This window comes from Trichinella spiralis (assembly GCF_000181795.1).
Source record: "Trichinella spiralis strain ISS 195 chromosome Unknown Scfld2, whole genome shotgun sequence".
Classification (NCBI taxonomy): domain Eukaryota; kingdom Metazoa; phylum Nematoda; class Enoplea; order Trichinellida; family Trichinellidae; genus Trichinella; species Trichinella spiralis.
The window spans coordinates 6,928,036-6,945,113 of NW_003526941.1; the positions used below are offsets into that span (position 1 = coordinate 6,928,036).

The following is a 17,078-nucleotide window of genomic DNA, read 5'->3' on the forward strand; positions in this document are numbered from 1 at the left end:
CTTATTTCTTGACAATATTATTAGGCAGTATTACTGAATTATGAAATTAAGTGTATAGATTCAAAATAATTACTAATTAAGGGAATGAACTAGATAAAAATGAACTTGCTAATTATGTGAATAACAATTTTAAAGTATGCTTTATTAAATTATAATTTTAAACTGTTGAATTGACAAACAACTTTTAAAATGGATCTCATCCAAAACCAAAGTCTGTGATGCAGATGAATTTGTAATTTAGAATTTAGAATAGTATTTCTTAAAGCTGATGACCACTGCATGTTGCATAAAACAGCAATTTAATTTTATATTCCTTTAAAAGTAAGGCAGTGTGAGAAAAGAGGCAGATAAAAGATATAAATGCAGAAAAAGGGATATAATTGAAGGTGCGACTCGTTGATTCATTTGTAAACGCATAAATGAGAATAGTACTCTATCTCAAATCAAGCTAATCCAATGACTCCACACGCAATACCATTACTTTCAAGCACTGGAGTGCCAAATCCAGGCGCACCTTTGCGGTGAAAGACTAATGTTCGCCCAACTACAGATGTAGGACCACTAAGTGTGAACTGTTTTGTTTCAATGCTAACATTGGCATGTCCAGCTGAATCCGCTTCAGCCATGCCAATTAGACTGGCTTGCTGAAAGCTGTTAAAACTTCCACTGGCCTGTTGTCCAAAAAATGGCCCGGCTGAAGTGCACGGTTCACTAATATCGCCATTTTCATGAACATGTAATTCATAACGGCCTTCAGGCAAACCATTCACGGTACCGGTAACTTCGGTTCGACCTTGGAACTCTTCCATAGATAACACGCCACTGACTTGACCATCTTTGCTTGTTAAACTGATCACTGCTTTATCAGAAGCAACACCTACTGTAATGTTTATGTTATAATCGACAGCATTAATGTATGCTTCGCATTTTCATTTTGAATGTTTTTGAAACATAAAAAGTATCGACTAAATCAACATTCACCTTGTGTGGTCGGAGGGGACTGTGGTTCATGACTTTCTTGACACTGTGCTTTTGGAACACAAGCTGATGTAGGATCTTTAGAATGCAAACGAACATAACCAATACGACAAACACATCCCGGTTTGCACTCAGTTTGTGTACAGTAGGCAGCTGTATGTAAGTTATCACATCCAATTTGGCACGTTGGCACGCAGTTGGAATATTCTTCATCTTGACGATCACAGGTGATAAACTGTTGACCTGAAAAAACAAAAAACTTACTAGAAGCAATCATCAAGCTTTTATCATTATTTTATTTATTCTCAGAGGGAATGTCCCAAAAAATAGCAAGTTTACTGACACGCTGATGTTTATTTTCGTTTTCATAGATGATGAGAACAATGCTTGACACAGGTATAGTTATCTGTTAACAAAAGTATTGGTTCTTCTTTAAAAAAACTTTACATTTTCTTATATTGAGAGTTGATGAAGTGCAGCAGTTATAAGATGTATGTGGATAAATTTAAAATTTTCACTTTGTGTAACTTTAATTTCGTGCATCAAAATTCTATTAGCTCTGGCATGGAATACATCACAAAAAGAGCTGTTCTGTTTGATCAGTACTTCATAAACATGAAGTTTAGTGACTGAACACTTTAATAGTTTCTGTTCATGCTGTACAGTTTAAATAGCTTTTTTCTTTACAAAGCTGAATACTTTTTTATCTATGAAAAAATAGTAAAGTTCAACAGGAACAAATCAATTTGAATTTTTGTAAATTTGTAAGTTTACAAAAACGAGAAAAAATACATCAGACCCGATCACATTATTCAAGTCCAATAAGTACCTTTGCTTGGATGTTTTTCAAAAGAAGTACCGCTTGCGCTCATCGTATCCAAGGCCGTTTCTGGAACACACATTGCACTGATTCTGCAGCAACGCATTCCTGCTGGGCATTCAAAATCTCCTTGGCATTTATCCAACTGACGAAATGGGGTCGCTTGACCGCTGGGTTGTAATTGAAATCCAGCTCCACCGGATGGTGGACACGGTCCACTTTGTGATATTGTTTCCGTTGCGAAGCCAGGTTTGATGTTGTACGGGTCGATTGAGGTGACGGATTCCTGAACTGCCAGACAACGTCGTCCTACAGGAGTTTCACAGCACTTTTTCGTATCGGGGCAGTGGACATCCATTTGACAGTGGGGACTGCCCAAGGCCATGACTCTAAGAGGAGGTGGGCCAGCACGCTGTGTAGGACAGTAACCAGGTTTTTCTGTTACTACTGGAACAATTTGAGCTGGTCTCTGCATTGCGCTGGTGTCTGGATACGGTTGACCGAAAGTCATCGGCGACGATGGTTCACCTCCTTTCATCAACGACTGTGATGGAAACTCTCCTGAAATAGTGTAAGGTTGTGGTTGCACTTGCACTTGTAAATTAGGTTGCAGTTTCAATTGTTCTGATGGCGGTATTTGACACTGACGCCCACAACCATTATAGCAGCACTGTTCCAACTGAGCACAGTCAGTGTCAGCCTGGCATCTATCTGAGCACATGTTCATTGCCAGTTGTGGTCTGCATACTTTTGCTGGCCTGATTCGACCAGCTTTGGCCGAATTATACATTTCAGCACCGCCAAGCATAGGCGGCTTTACTTGACGATGTTGTTCGCGAAGCATATCACAAGGAAGCAAGCCTGCTCGACTGGGATTCATCATCTGAGTCATTTTTGTTGACGGAGCAGTCTTGCGTGAACCTTCAATTTCTTGTCCTTTTTCCGTAACGCACCAACATTCTCCACTTCTTGCATCACACTGCACTGGTTCATAATTACCATCTGGCGTGCATGATGGTCGAAATCCATCTGGACCGGGTCGTAACGCTACTTGAGCACATTCTGAAAGCGTTTTCTCCTTCATCAACAATATCGATCAAATTTACGAAATCTTTAACTTTAAACAATATATTCAGCATTTTTTAAATTGTAGTGCAACTTCAGAAAATAATGGCAGTCACGTATTTTGAAATAATAAAACAAGGAGAGTACAAGAAATAAAGCAGAACTGGACAAATGAGTCAAGGAACAATTTTGAAAGTAAAATGACAAATCACTGTTAAATTTTTAAAGAATTATCATCGCTTTGATTGCATGACAAATTTTGAGCTATTATTAATAGGAAAGATATTATATGAATTACCTGCTCAGCTAATCTAGTTGAATTCTCTTCTAGAAGTGGCTAGTTTGTTATTTTGAAGTATTTGTCAATAATATAACTTTTGTTGAAGTGATTCTTATTTGAATAATCAATGCGAATCTTATTTTAAAACTAGTTAGCTTTAGTTAACTTGAAAATGGCATGAAATATGTGAATGGCATGTGCGTGAATTTTTCCATGATCGAAGTTCCATGACTTTGAATTAATTACAAATGTATCATTTCGAATATAAAATTATTCTTATTTTTCTTATTATTATAGTTTGCTTTTTCTTTGAGGAGAAATTTATGGAATTTCAATTCTGTATCCAGTTTTAGTGCTTTTTTAAATTGAAAGCATGACATAATGAATTATTTTCATTAATTCCCCTCTTTGTTGCGTCATTTTGACTGCGCGAAGAATTGGGCCATTTACAAATACAATTGATATTTCTAAAAAGAAATTTGGCCTGTACTAGTGGAACAACGTTCACGAAAATTCATCACTATAATAAATTTAAAGCTTTCAATCAGTCAAAAGTTGATTATCAAATATTTCAAGTTTTTTTCCCCTTTTTCATAAAAAATATTATTAAAAAATCTGATAGTAGAATGAATTTACTTGGACAGCAGTAACCGTGGATGCAGTTGAAATTTTTGGGACAAGCTCGAGTTAGGGTACAACGACCGACAGACATCCGTTTGCCAGGGCATATGGCACCTGTAAGAAGATGTAATTAATTGAATCAGTGCTGAATCATTGAATTACAAATAATTAAAGCAAATGCGCAAAACCAATTATAATATTATTACAAATTCTATTATATGAATGTGTGTGTATGCATGTGTATATAAATAATTATAATAGATGGACAATTTATGATATATATATATGTGTGTGTGTGTGTGTGTGTGTGTGTGTGTGTGTGTGAAAATATGACTGACCTTTTCCCAAGGTAAACCAAAGTGTTGTTAATAAAAAGGCAAGCGGAATTTTATGAATGACCATTTGTTTAAGTTGCGGAATAGAATAGGTCGAAGTAGATATTTTCCACGGCACCGGGCAAGCTGTACTGACTTCTTTTGGCAAGCAGTGCAGTAAGTTTGACAATTTCCCCCCCTAGCTGATTGAAACCTTAAACTAGGCGGCCCGGAAAAAAATATATATATTTATGCATATATATATACAATTGGGACCTTCTGCTCACCCAAGACCAGGTAAAGACATTTGCAGCCGATGATTGATTCAGGTCGCCCCCATGGACCTACTCTGTTTTTAACCTCCTTCCTGTCATTGTAGTCTTTTCATTTGGCGGCCTTGCTGCCGACAGCAGCAATCATGGCTAATTAGACATAATGGTCTTGATTCTGCTAGTTTCCAGGTATTCTTTGCATGGCATCTTGTAAACACGCATGCATTCTACATACAATGGCTGAGCAAGCAGTTTGAACGAAAACAAACAGACTAGAACCAAAGTGTAGCGTTGATGGAAATTGTCCATTGCTTGAAATAATATTTTAAAATACTGTTCGTGTAAAGATAAACTTTTAAACTGTTTAAAGAAATGAGTGAAAACCGCAAAACTGTACTTTGAATGTATAAGATAGGATGTGAACAATGAACGCTTTTCATCTTTTACTTATAAATTAAATTTGAAATGCATATTTTTTGTCAGAAAAGCAAAAAGTTGAAATTTTGTTTTCATTTACATATATATATATATATATATGTATATGTACATTTTTTGCTGTTTATTTGTACAGTAACAAGAAGAATACAATATTATGTAAAAATATGCCAAAAGTTGTCAATTTATAAAATTGCTAATCAATGGAAAAAGGTGAAGCCAAGAAATGAGGTCAGATTGAAGGGAATTCAATGCTACTGTAATTTACAATGCACAATTGAGTGCGTTGGATTATTTTAGTTCAAAAAAGTTTGTTTAATCAAGTTGAAACTTCTTGGTGATGAATTATTTTTTTGAAGTAGAACTTTCAATTGACGTCATGTTTAATTTATTGTTCAAAGTCCTTGCTCATCACGGGTATAATTAGAAATTGGTTTTTTTTGTCATTTTTTTGAGCAGGATGAGGGTGGGGTGGAAATTAAATGTTAATTTTTTGTATCATGATATTATAATTTCTGGAGCATGTATAAGCTTTTTTTATTTCATTGTAAAAAGAAAAGAGAAAGTGTTCATTGGTAATTGCCGCTTCATTAATTGAACACATTCATTTGTTAGTGCTGGTGATAGTGTTGTTCATTCATGTAGAGCATGTAATTGAATGAAGCAGAAACTGGAAAATTGTATTATAAAGTTATGGGTTTTCAAATGTGATCGACATTATGTGAAAAAAGGGAAAGAAGGCAACTTGATGTGGAAACAATGTACATTTGGAAAAGTAATCAAGTGCAGAATTTTTAATGAAAATTTCCCAATACAAATGAATTACTGTTGGCGATTTTTCGATCAATTGCATTTGCTGCAATTTTTACTCAAAGTAATATTGTTAAATTTGACGCAGCTTGTAAACTCTGAAGCGCAAATAATTAAACTTACAGCAAGAACAATATTGAAATGATTGACTTTTTTCTTTTATCCAATTTTACTTTAAGCACAATTTGTAAATTTAAAAAAAAATTCGAAATATTTATTCTTCATGCATAAGGTTAGTTTGAGAAAATGTTGTTTAAAAATGATCCATCCATACATTGATGATGTTTTAAATTTATACGTGAAAGCATTTCACACTGGTTTTCGGTTGATCAATGTAAAGCACGCTTTGCAAAGAAACAAAACCAAATCCAGTTTACAATTGAAATGAAATTCTTATCAAATCTACAAATATACTGTGATAGTATGCAAATTTAGTTTCAAATTATCTCACGCAGTGAAAAATTGGTTTTTTTTCCATTAATATGTTTCATTATAATGTCAAAGTTGTTTTTTTAGCGGAATTTTGAATGATAGAAACGAGAAATAAACGACGTTAAGCTGAAGAACATCGATCATCAGAAGTGAGCAAATGAAAATAGTCTCAAATGTCGACTGCTGCGCCCTCCGGTGAAGCGCAATCACGACGGTCCATCGTTTGCTTATCACACCGTTATTCAAGTGGTTGATTTCTTCGCTTTACCATCGTTCAATTGCTGTATCACAACAACAACAACAACAACAACAAATTTATTCTTCCGCATTAAACGTTGATGGAGTGGAAATGATGCTTTTTTCACTTTGCAATCAAATGCTTCTGTGGAGAACCGGACAAATTTCCATTACAGTAGTTCCCTTCTATGCAACGATCGCTTACTAATTGACATGTAAGTGAATTCTTTATTTATTTATTTATTTATTTCGGGTTCTTCTTCTTCTTCACTTTTCATTCGTAATTTATTATCAGAGTGAACAAATTCAATTAAGTTTTAATATAAAAATTTATTTAATCAAAAAAGAGAAAATACTGCAATTGTAATGCAAACATTTTTCTATGCTTTTGGGTTTTGTTTCAAATTCTTAAGTGGTTTTGATCGGATTTTGATTCTGATCAATTATTTGAGAGATTTGTATTCTGTCAAAATTAACAAATTGCAATTCCATCACTGAATCACTGATCAGAAAGCAGATTGTAAATTGATTTTTTTTTTAAATTTTTTGCTCGTTGTGAAATGTCAACGTGATTTTTATGCTTCGATGTTTATTCGAAAAGCTTGACATTTTAAACAGCTTGAATTTGTGTGTATGTTTTTCTGCTTTGACGCGTTCTTAAAGTGGCATTTTTCTGCTTGCACGCGTTCGTTCACATGCTTCTCTTGAAATGGCCACGTCCTTGCAAACGCACATTCCAATCAAATATAGATGGATTTTTCCTTTTCAGATTTTTATCAAATTATACATTCAATATAATCATTATTTCAATCAGTGAAATGTTAACAGATAATTGTTAGCAATAATTTCATCTGATACATTTTGCTTTCGAAAAAGCGATTCCAACAATCTGATTGTTTATTTTTGTCTGTTTATAACGGAAAGAATTACGCAAATCAGCGTTATTAATTCCCGTTCAGTGCCGGAGATGTGTTCTTTCTTAAATATTTATGAAAAAAATTTTTTCAACAGTTCAGTGGAAAATTCGAAAATACACCATCTAAATGATTTGCCTTTTCATTTTGTTTACAATATTCAAAATTGATCTCATATAAATTTATTTGCTTTGTGCGGAAAAAAAATTGAAAGGCCAGTTGTAATATTTTTCATCTTATTTTAAAATTTTATGATAACAACGCCCTTCCAAACTTGCCCATTGCTTTTTAACACTAGCCAAGTAACCAAAAACAATTTTATCTTCTCGTTGAGCGAAAAACATTTGCATATTCTTGCTTCAGTTCCTATCAAATTCATTGAACGTTAACGATGATTGAGCATTTTCTAACGTTCTTTTTGTTTGTTTGTTTGTTTGTTTGTTTGTTGTATTCGATTATTATATTGTTACTCAAATAGATGTAGAGAAATAATTGATAATTTAAACGAAAGCAATAACGATAGAAAAATTGGTTCGTACGTGGATTGAATAAATAAATATTTATGTATATTTTTAAAAAAAATCATTGAGAATATAGAGTATGTAAATAAATAAAAGGTAACAGAGCAGAAAAATTGCATCCATTGTAATAAAGCTGTGGAGCGGTGAGAAAAAGTGAGGAGATGAAAAATGCAATGAGGAACAGCAAGCACGCTTTTCACTTTGACCGGACCGCGTTGGCGGTTATCATTAATCATTGAATATTGTTGAGCAAGCAATGGGCCGGATGTCAGTGATAAAGCGCCAGTCGATCACAAACATCGTCTTTTATATCCTTTTCAATGATTCAATATTCAGATCAATATGAATAAAAGAAAACATTGAAACACATGAAAGCTAAATTGCTGCTTTTCTCTTGCTGAAGGCATTTTCTCATTTCAGAAGGGAAAAGTTTTACAAGGTTCACAGTCATATTAGTTCTCCTGCGTTTTATTTGTAAACTTTTTATGCCATTTCCATTAGTAAGAATTTTAAAAAAATTTTCTTTTTCATTTACTGATGAAAATTTCGTTCGCTGCAGCCATGTATGTATGTAAGCTTAAAAATTTGTTTTATATACTTTATTTATGAATTATTATTATTATTATTATTTCTTAATCTTAAAAATCACACCTGTAGGAACAGAATAAATTTATCAAATTGCTGCAAATTATTCGATTCATTTGAAAATTAAGTTAATTCAAAGAAATGCGATTTGAATAATTAACAAAATGATTATCCTGTTGAGAATCTTTGCATGTTCTTGCATCATTTTACCTATGTCATTATAATAATAGTTTTATTCCATTGAATATGCAAATATTTTTTGAATAGCTCATAATTTCCATTATAAAATGGGCCAAAATGGAAGCACATTTGGTTTGTTGAAATAGATTTTACTAATTTCAGAAAGATTAAAATTTAAAATTTGAACCGCTCCCTAGTTTGAATTGCAAAATGAATAAAGAAAGAAGAATGAAAATATCTCTGTTCAATTTTGAGATTTCTATATTGAAAAATATCAGTGCATAAAATTGAATTTTATTGCTGGTAATTGAGAACAAACTTGTCATTAAAGATAAGAAGGGCAACAAGTTTGGTTCTTCAATTTTTCCTTGCTGCATTCAGCTGAGAATTTGCAATTTTATGATGGAAATGATTTTCACTTGATTTTCTGATAAACGAACTGCATTCAGTAGAACAAATTACCCTGAGATTGAATCAAATTTTACTCCCTCGAACTTGCTGGGCGACTTATTCAAATGTTCCGATTGTAGTGATTTTTGTTTTTATTCAGTGTCATAATTTCTTTTCTCTCAATAATGCAATAGATCATGTAAGCTTTACTTCAAAACAGTAACAATATTTATGCATTTGTAATTATTGTAAGTTTGATTTAAAATTTAGATATTTTAACAGAGTATATCAGAAGAATGAATGAATTTTCAGGGCTGTCGGTGAAATATTTTGTCGAGTGAACATTTTGTGTTAAGCATTATTTTTATTTACTTTATTAATTGAAGTGAAATTCAAATGCCTTCTAGTTGTTCAGTAGAAAAATGGATGTCTCCGTGCTGGTATATTTGCTTTAATGTCTCACATTTCACATTTAAAAGCATCATTGTCTAGATGGATAACCATATTGAAAAGCATGCAGTAGATAAAATCGTGCTTTCTTGATATTTAATTAGCCGACTAGATTGATCAATAACAGAAGGGAATTCCACTTTTCACTGGAAACGTATCATCATATTTTATTAGTCGTCAAAAGCCATCATTAGCTGAGCATTGGATAGCATCTATTAGTCTCTGATTTTTTTTCTTATTTTTCCTGTTTATGAAATACTTATTAAATTAAAAAAGAAAAAGAAAGGGATTCTAAACTGCTTGCTCTTCAAAACGAATATTTATTGAGAAGTATTAATCATTAAGAAGCGGAAGAAGAAGAAGAAGAAGAATATAGAAAATATTTTTAAAAAAAAGCATGATGAATGCGAATTTGTTTTTGACAGAATAATGGAGAAATATTTTACCTTACAGGTTTTATTGTTCTTATAACTGGATGTAATGAATATTGGCGTTGCAATATAAAATTATGAAGTCAGCTGGCGGCATATTGTTGTGGTTAATATATATTACAAGTCAACTAGTGTCAACTTTCAGTTGGCTAAAAATTCGTGCAGTTTGGCTTGATTTAGACGAAGCTTGCTATTTGCCAGTTTGTCATAAAGCGATGTTTGAAATTTCATTAATGGCCAACGACGTGCGACGCAGTGTCAATTGGCCTCTTGATCACAATGAGGCAAATTTGGTGGACACAGATTTGCCACTTCCGGCTAATTTTGAAGAACTGGAAGCAAATGTATCTGTTCGGATTATTGGCACTGATCCAGTGTACGGTTTTCAAAGAGTCTGTGACAGTGTCGAACATACCAGCACCAATTTGACTCCAGGCGAAGGAAGAGGTGCCGTTCTGAATGGTCGTTGTTTCAACACTACGTTGATTTTTATTTCCAACGCTGAACTGTCTTGCAATGCAACCGTCATAGCTAATGACAATTCTTCAGGGCAAAATTTTGGATCGTCATTTTCATTATTATCTGCAAGTAGTTTTGCACATATTGTTTTACCGGTGCTTCTCGTTGCTGTTGCTTTCGTTACGTTCGCTATTACAGTACTTGGTTTTTTGGCATTGACTGGTAGACGTCAAGATGGAATTCCAAGTGTTGCAGAAAGAAAATCCTCTTCTAGACGACAATCTAGAAGCTCCGTCTCATGTTGTTGGCCTGCTTGTGTCAGTGATTGTTCATTGATTGAGCAGGTGTGAATTTTGAAAATTTCCTTTTTCCAATCACTGTTACTGGAAATCACATTCTTTCTACACACTCATAAAGCGAAGTGTTTTTCTTGTCGTCTGAATTTGAATCTTGCTTCTTTTGACCTCAAATGTGTATTTGTTTATTCAGATTACTATAAAAAAAAGTAAGAAAATCTACATGTATATTTTGAGAAAAAGTTTTCAAAGCATGCATCAGTCGGTCTACATTATACAGAACGAAGCAGTGCAATCAATTCTAAGCAGTGGAGGTATTCAAAGGAGAAATTCAATTCTGAGCCTATTCTTAAAATAAAAAGAAACCAAAGTTTAAAGTCATTGATTAAACATAATCTAATCTAATGCATGCATGCTATTAATGATAGTTCAACATCAGCTGTACAATCGGTCGCTTGTATTTCAAATATAATTTCTATCTAAGAAGCATTCTAAGCTGGGAGCAAATGAGTTTTGTCATCCGATTCTATTGTATTTGATATTGACATGACATTATGGATAAGAAGGCAGCTTCTGCTAACTGATTTGCTAATGTGAGAAAGTCAAATAATGTCATCGTAGCAGTTAATTCTTCTCAATTAAGCTACGTTATTAATTTGCACATTAGCATAGAAAATGCAATTAATTAAGATACCATTTATAACTTATAACTGCAGAACGAAATGGGCAATTCAATTAATGTAAAATTTTTCATTTACTGATATTTACGGTAACATGCAGAAACTTTTATGGGCTTTATGGCTTTATTCTATAATCAGTTTGGTCTTGAAGCAGGTATGAAGCATGTCTGCAGTTCAACTTTTAGTTTAATTTTTATTTATAATTTGAAGAGTCATGGAATAGACTGCGGAATAGGATGGCAGCGTGAGGGGATACTTGGTTATACGGTAATTATTTTTGGATTCAATGAAGGCAGGGTGTACAAAGACTGCATTGGAACGTTACTTCAAACAAGTCTAAATTGCAATTTTACCAACTTGGTTTTGACATCCAAAACTTGTGTGGAGAAAGAGTAAATTAAATTTGTTTATGCAGAATTCTTTCTTTTTTGATGATGAATTTCTTTTAAGAAACATTGAAAAAACTTTGGTGATTCCTACAAAATTATACAATCCTGCTCTACCAGATGGAGGTATAAGAATCAGGCAAATTCTCACGGGAAATGAATCGATAACATATCGCTCCGCGTTTATCCCAGTGAATTTTGCTTTACTGAAGTTGCACGTTCCAATTCGACTAGGAAATAAGCATTTTGCCGTTTGCCTTCCTCCTATGAGAATCAGACTTCCGTCACATGTACATTGCTTAGCTCCAAAGTTGTTAAATACTGCATCCATCAGCTACGGATCACCGTTAAAGATTGAAATTTTGAGCAGTTCATATTGTTGGATGCATTTGCGATATATGAAATTCTTCTCCTACAAATTTATATGCGGGCATCTGAAATTTAGCTCTAGTTCGAGAGGAGATGATATTCAGGTAAGAATTTATACGAAACATGTGAAAATGTTGAAAAATAAGCTGAATCGCTTTTTCTTAAATCATCTAAACATGTAAGGCAAACTGCAACTAAAATGGTGATAGTGTTTTTTTCATCTGCAGAAAATTCATTTAGAAAAAGAATGTGCTTTTCGAAGGTCTTCCACTGTTGTGCAGGATTGGTAGAAAGTATTTCCAATATGGAGTATTTGATTGGGTTAAAAATTTTAAAAAAGATATGAATATTCCTCCGTTTACAATTTTTTCAGCAATTTATGGAATGATGGATGCAATTGAAAAGTATCGTTCTCAACATTATGTTGAAAGTTTTGCAAGTCACCTGATTATTCAAAACTTTTGAAAGAAAGCTATTGAAGTTGTTTAAATTAAAAACATAATTTTGGTTAATTTGATATGGATTTGTGATATTGTTATTTGCAGATTGCTTAAAAGTTGTTATTCTTTTTGAATTACTATTTAATCTACAAATGATCCAGTTATGAATATGTAAAAATTTGAAATTTTTTTTGAATGCAATCATTTATTATTATTATTATTATTATCTCTTTATTTTTATCTGGGATTGAAATAGTCGTTAATTTCACGTTGCTTATTTTGTATTTATTCAAAACATGAATATTCTTTTCATATTTTATTTAATTTCAAGTCTTTTCAAATTTAAGTTGTACTTAGTCACTGAAATAATCTGCTTTTTTGTTAATTTTTTTATTGGGAAAACATTTTGATAAACAATTCGGGAGAATTTTATTAAATGAAACTGTTGCGGTTGTGCAATTTGATGGATGAATAAGGAATCATGAAGTGAATATTGGATGATCAGTTCATAGAAGAATATCATATAATCCGATCATATCTTTAATATCAAAATGCCGATTGGTGAAGTTCTCTTTCGTTACTTCGTTAATTATAGGTGTTATATTAAACGTTGCAGAAAAAAATGCGACAGGATAATGTGTATCTTGATTATTCGAAATCTTTATCCAGTCAAAAATTCCAAATTGATAGATTAAACCATCTTTGATGCAGAGCAGAGGAGCACCTTCTAGCAGCATATCCGCAGTCTGTGAAATTAAAAAGCTTTTCGCTTTCATCATCTTCATTTGCAAATGACATTTAAATTTAATCATTGTATATGTTTCAATAAAGTTAACTGATGGTTTGATGCATTTTAATGATTATTTGTTAAATTGTTCATATTAAATTATTTAACTACCGCATATAAATAGCTTTTTAAATTTAACTATATATTTTTATTTTATCATCATTTCAATGTAAAAATGAAAACTTCCCCGAGCATCTTAAATTTACCAAGTCCTATTGAAATATTGAAAAATAAAAATGTATGTTGAATTATGAATTAAAAATGAACTACTGTTATGAAGTAACTGTACAATTAATTTCAGTTTATCATTTTCAAACTGCAGTTATTTCAATTAATCAATTAATAGCTGTATATTTATATAAATAATTTTTTAACATGCAGTTAAAAACAGGCTATTTATTTACCATATCGTTGTTGGCAGGAGCAAATGGCATGAGAAATTTTGCGCAGAAATGCCTCCCCGGAAGAATTCTTTTATTGTGTCGACGACAATATGAAAATGATTGTAAAACCATGATGTAAGCATTGCCATATGAAGTTAATATATTGTAGTGTATTCTTGGCACAAAGCAAGGTTGCGCACTGATGGAATCTGAAGGATCAGTGGGTAAGCACACGGGTTTATTGAACTGGGAAACTTTAATTGGACGATTAAGCTTCACAATGGCAAAATTGAACGGTGTTCTTGCTAATTCAGCATTTTGGTAATCTTTTGGAGTGATAAATTTTTTAATATAACTCCCATCTCCAGCAGAAAATTGAAGCAAGGAAGGAGCCAGCATCACTTTAGTTTCTCCAACTTTCCTAAAGTATAATTTGAAATGTTGATCATATTGAAACTTGTAAAATTAATAATGTTGCCAAGTTGATATGCAGTGACGTGATGTTAGAACAATGTCAGTATGAGTGCTGTTCGTCCACTGGGGTAATATGGTGCCCATGCAGTCTTTGTAATATTTGTTTTCATGGAAGCCTGTGAAAATGGTGAGGTATGATATAAGACTTGCATATTCCCTTGCATTGCCACACTGCATTATCTGACACTAAACGCGGACGATCATACTTTGTTTCATATTGTCTTAATTGTATACCTCTGAAAATTGGCTGCAAGTAAGAAAGTTAAACGCGAAAAGCCAGTAACTTGCTGTCCAGATTGCTTTCCTAGCGTGAATATTAATAGATTGCTTTGAGTTTGACGCAGTCATTTGAAATGTTAAATTCACGAACAATTCAGATTAACGAAAGGTGAATCTATATAGTTGCCGGTATCGAATATGTAGGATAAGTAAATAGTTGAATTGAGGGTTCATTAAGTAAAGTGGTTGTTCAAAAATAGTATTCATTTAGCATCTATTCAAATTAATACAAGAAAATTTTTATCCAAAATTGCAAATGAAACCAATTACTGTTAAAAGGATGAATATATTTTATTTGTATATAATCAATTAAAATGAAATTGATAAGTTGTGCGTGAAGTGTGTTTGCTCAAAATTGCATCTTTTGATTAAATCAATGTTTCTCTTGACTCTCAATTTAGACTCATATATTTAATATTCACATTGCAGCCAGTATTGAAAGATAAATACTGGTATTGAAAAATATAATAAAAATGAATATTGAAACAAAATATGGTGTGCTTATATTTTGGGATTTTTGTATTATCGTTCTGAAATTCCATAACGAACTCGCTATTTTCTTTCCTAGAAGAAGGTCATTTTCTGAAATTCATTCGAAAAATATAATATCAAATTTGATTATTATAATTTGAAAAAAATGAAAGTAGATGAATTTTAAAGTTTCATTTTTAAAATTTTAAACATGAAAAGTTTTAATTTTAAACATTTTCCACTTTAAAAAGACTTTGTCGATTTGGTAAAAGATGTAAAAATACAAAATCAGCTAGCTGTATTGTATGTCGTACGGTTGCTGCACTATGCCCGAGAAATTCAGTTTCATGAAAGACTCCGGTACAAATGCATCTACAACAGATTACGTGTTTTATGGCAAAACGCCCGAAGACAATTACCCTGCACCATCAAAAAAGAATGCTGCTCTGCAAATGAAGGACTGTTTTCAAAAAATTATAAACTCAATTATGCTAATTGTGTTCACCATTTTCGTTACTGTTGTTTTCCGCGTGTTGCTGAAGCACTACGAAAATCAATCTTTTCTACAAACTTTGGAAATATTACCCGATTTAAGTGCACTATGTGCGCAGGAAGGAAATTCAGTTTGCTATTATCATCCGTCCATATATCCTAATACATGTAAATTCACAGTTTGTCAAAGTTTGTATCTAATACTGGACAACGTGACAATGGACAGGTTGATTGTCAAAAGAGATAGCGCAACATTTCGCATAGCAGTACCAGATATGACACTGTGCGGCAGAGAAAAGTGGTGTATGAATGGAGAATGCGTCAAGGCTCCAAGTTCACTGCAGCACAAAATGGCGGATCGGAAAGGCAAATGGGTCCCCGATCCTCGATGCTTCATCTACAAAAATGTCGAGTTAAAAAGTAAAATATCTACAGTTATTCTTTTTTTTCAAATTTATTATTTATCTTTTTTTCAGATGCAATTCATTATTATCGATTTCCAAAATTTACACTTACCAGTGATCGTGAAACGTGCCAGAAATCGAAAGGAATGCCTCTGTTTTACATTGAACTGTTCAGTCCTATTGGACCGATTCCATTTGGACATGTAGAAGATAGCTGGAAAAGTTCTTTGAATCCATTTATCGCCGCATACCAGTGGTCAGTCTGTCCTTCACAACCAAAAAGGAGCGACTACATGAAAGACGTATTGAAAAAATTTTTATCATTAATTTATTTTACTTTTCATTTATTTATTTTCAAAAATTTTAGTTTTGCAAAACAAAGTTCTCACAGTCATTCGATGCGTACGCTTTGCGCGAGGAAGTCTGCACTTTCAAATGTGCAGAAGACGGTGAAACGTACGCACTGCCGAACGGCATGACTTGCTTTTCCAAACGACATTACCACGAAACGATGTGCTTCATGGGACTCTGCATTGAAAAATTTTCAAGATTGGACTATTTGAACTAATTATTTGAATAATATTTATTATTAATTATTTTTCACAATCAGTTCTAATTTTACTTCACATATTGAATTTATTTTTCATTTTCTTTTTAATTATTCACATGAATGAATATCTTCAAATAGAAAATTTAAGCAGTGTTCATTGGAAGAATTTTAATTTCAACGAACCAACTCACTTATTTCAGAGCTGTAATTTGCATAGTTGTTTTTTTGAAATTATAAAATCAGTTCACATTTTTCATCGATTTCAAACCATCAACTGTCGCTTTGTTCAGTGTATCGGAAGAATCGTAATTGCAAATGCAAAACTTGCAAAGCACAGCAACACTTGCAAATTTCATCATGATAACTAACGATTATTATTAAATTATGCTATGCTATGAAATTTACAATAATACATTTATAGAAAATTTCGACAATTAAATCAAATACTTTAAAATTCGAATAAATACTGAAAAACTAACAAAAAGCAGTTTCTATTTTCCATCAATAAGATTCATCCATGATTTTCATTACTTTTACTGTATGTGTTTTCTACGATGACGACTTTTGTACGATACGATTTATACTTTACATAATATGAAATGGCTTCGTTCAAAATTCGTTCGACAAGTATTAATTGTACAAGCAGTTAAAGGTAAAAAATATTTTATCTATGTTTTTCTATTGTAATATGCGAAAGAAGCCATTTATACAAATAATCGTGAATTAGTTGATTGTGAAGAGGTTTTTTCTTCTATATCATTTCTTTTCTCATGCTTTCCTCATTATATAGTTTCTTTTCTCTTTTTCATGAATATTTCTGCTGTAATTTCATGTTTGACATAATAGGTGAAATATATTTTTTTGTGTGTGGAA

At 32.5% G+C, this 17,078-nt stretch overlaps 3 protein-coding genes across 3 annotated transcripts; 1 reads left to right on the forward strand and 2 right to left on the reverse strand.

The window, feature by feature from the left end:
* Positions 1–443: 443 nt before the first annotated feature.
* Tsp_06126 (superoxide dismutase) lies at positions 444–2,882 on the reverse strand. The gene is made up of 3 exons (XM_003380374.1): positions 1,808–2,882; positions 982–1,221; positions 444–880 (listed from the first exon to the last, which is right to left on the reverse strand). Exons 1-3 carry the CDS (start codon positions 2,880–2,882, stop codon positions 444–446), a joined length of 1,752 nt encoding a protein of 583 aa, XP_003380422.1.
* Positions 2,883–9,250: 6,368 nt separating this feature from the next.
* Tsp_06125 (conserved hypothetical protein) lies at positions 9,251–12,390 on the forward strand. The gene is made up of 5 exons (XM_003380375.1): positions 9,251–9,294; positions 9,881–10,538; positions 11,271–11,324; positions 11,586–12,029; positions 12,166–12,390. Exons 1-5 carry the CDS (start codon positions 9,251–9,253, stop codon positions 12,388–12,390), a joined length of 1,425 nt encoding a protein of 474 aa, XP_003380423.1.
* Positions 12,391–12,871: 481 nt separating this feature from the next.
* On the reverse strand, positions 12,872–14,161 carry Tsp_06124 (hypothetical protein). The gene is made up of 3 exons (XM_003380376.1): positions 14,046–14,161; positions 13,557–13,956; positions 12,872–13,111 (listed from the first exon to the last, which is right to left on the reverse strand). Exons 1-3 carry the CDS (start codon positions 14,159–14,161, stop codon positions 12,872–12,874), a joined length of 756 nt encoding a protein of 251 aa, XP_003380424.1.
* Between the last annotated feature and the right edge of the window lie 2,917 nt (positions 14,162–17,078).

Coding starts and splice junctions, on each gene's coding strand:
- Tsp_06126 (XM_003380374.1), bottom strand. CDS start 2,882: ATGAAGGAGAAAACGCTTTCAGAATGTGCTCAAGTAGCGTTACGACCC. Junction 1,222..1,807: donor TGAAAAACATCCAAGCAAAG/GTACTTATTGGA, acceptor TTGTTTTTTCAG/GTCAACAGTTTATCACCTGT. Junction 881..981: donor GTCCCCTCCGACCACACAAG/GTGAATGTTGAT, acceptor TAAACATTACAG/TAGGTGTTGCTTCTGATAAA.
- Tsp_06125 (XM_003380375.1), top strand. CDS start 9,251: ATGCCTTCTAGTTGTTCAGTAGAAAAATGGATGTCTCCGTGCTG. Junction 9,295..9,880: donor AAATGGATGTCTCCGTGCTG/GTATATTTGCTT, acceptor GTCAACTTTCAG/TTGGCTAAAAATTCGTGCAG. Junction 11,325..11,585: donor TCAGTTTGGTCTTGAAGCAG/GTATGAAGCATG, acceptor TTGTTTATGCAG/AATTCTTTCTTTTTTGATGA.
- Tsp_06124 (XM_003380376.1), bottom strand. CDS start 14,161: ATGCAAGTCTTATATCATACCTCACCATTTTCACAGGCTTCCATGAAA. Junction 13,957..14,045: donor ACAGCACTCATACTGACATT/GTTCTAACATCA, acceptor ATTATACTTTAG/GAAAGTTGGAGAAACTAAAG. Junction 13,112..13,556: donor CTCCTGCCAACAACGATATG/GTAAATAAATAG, acceptor TTAATTTCACAG/ACTGCGGATATGCTGCTAGA.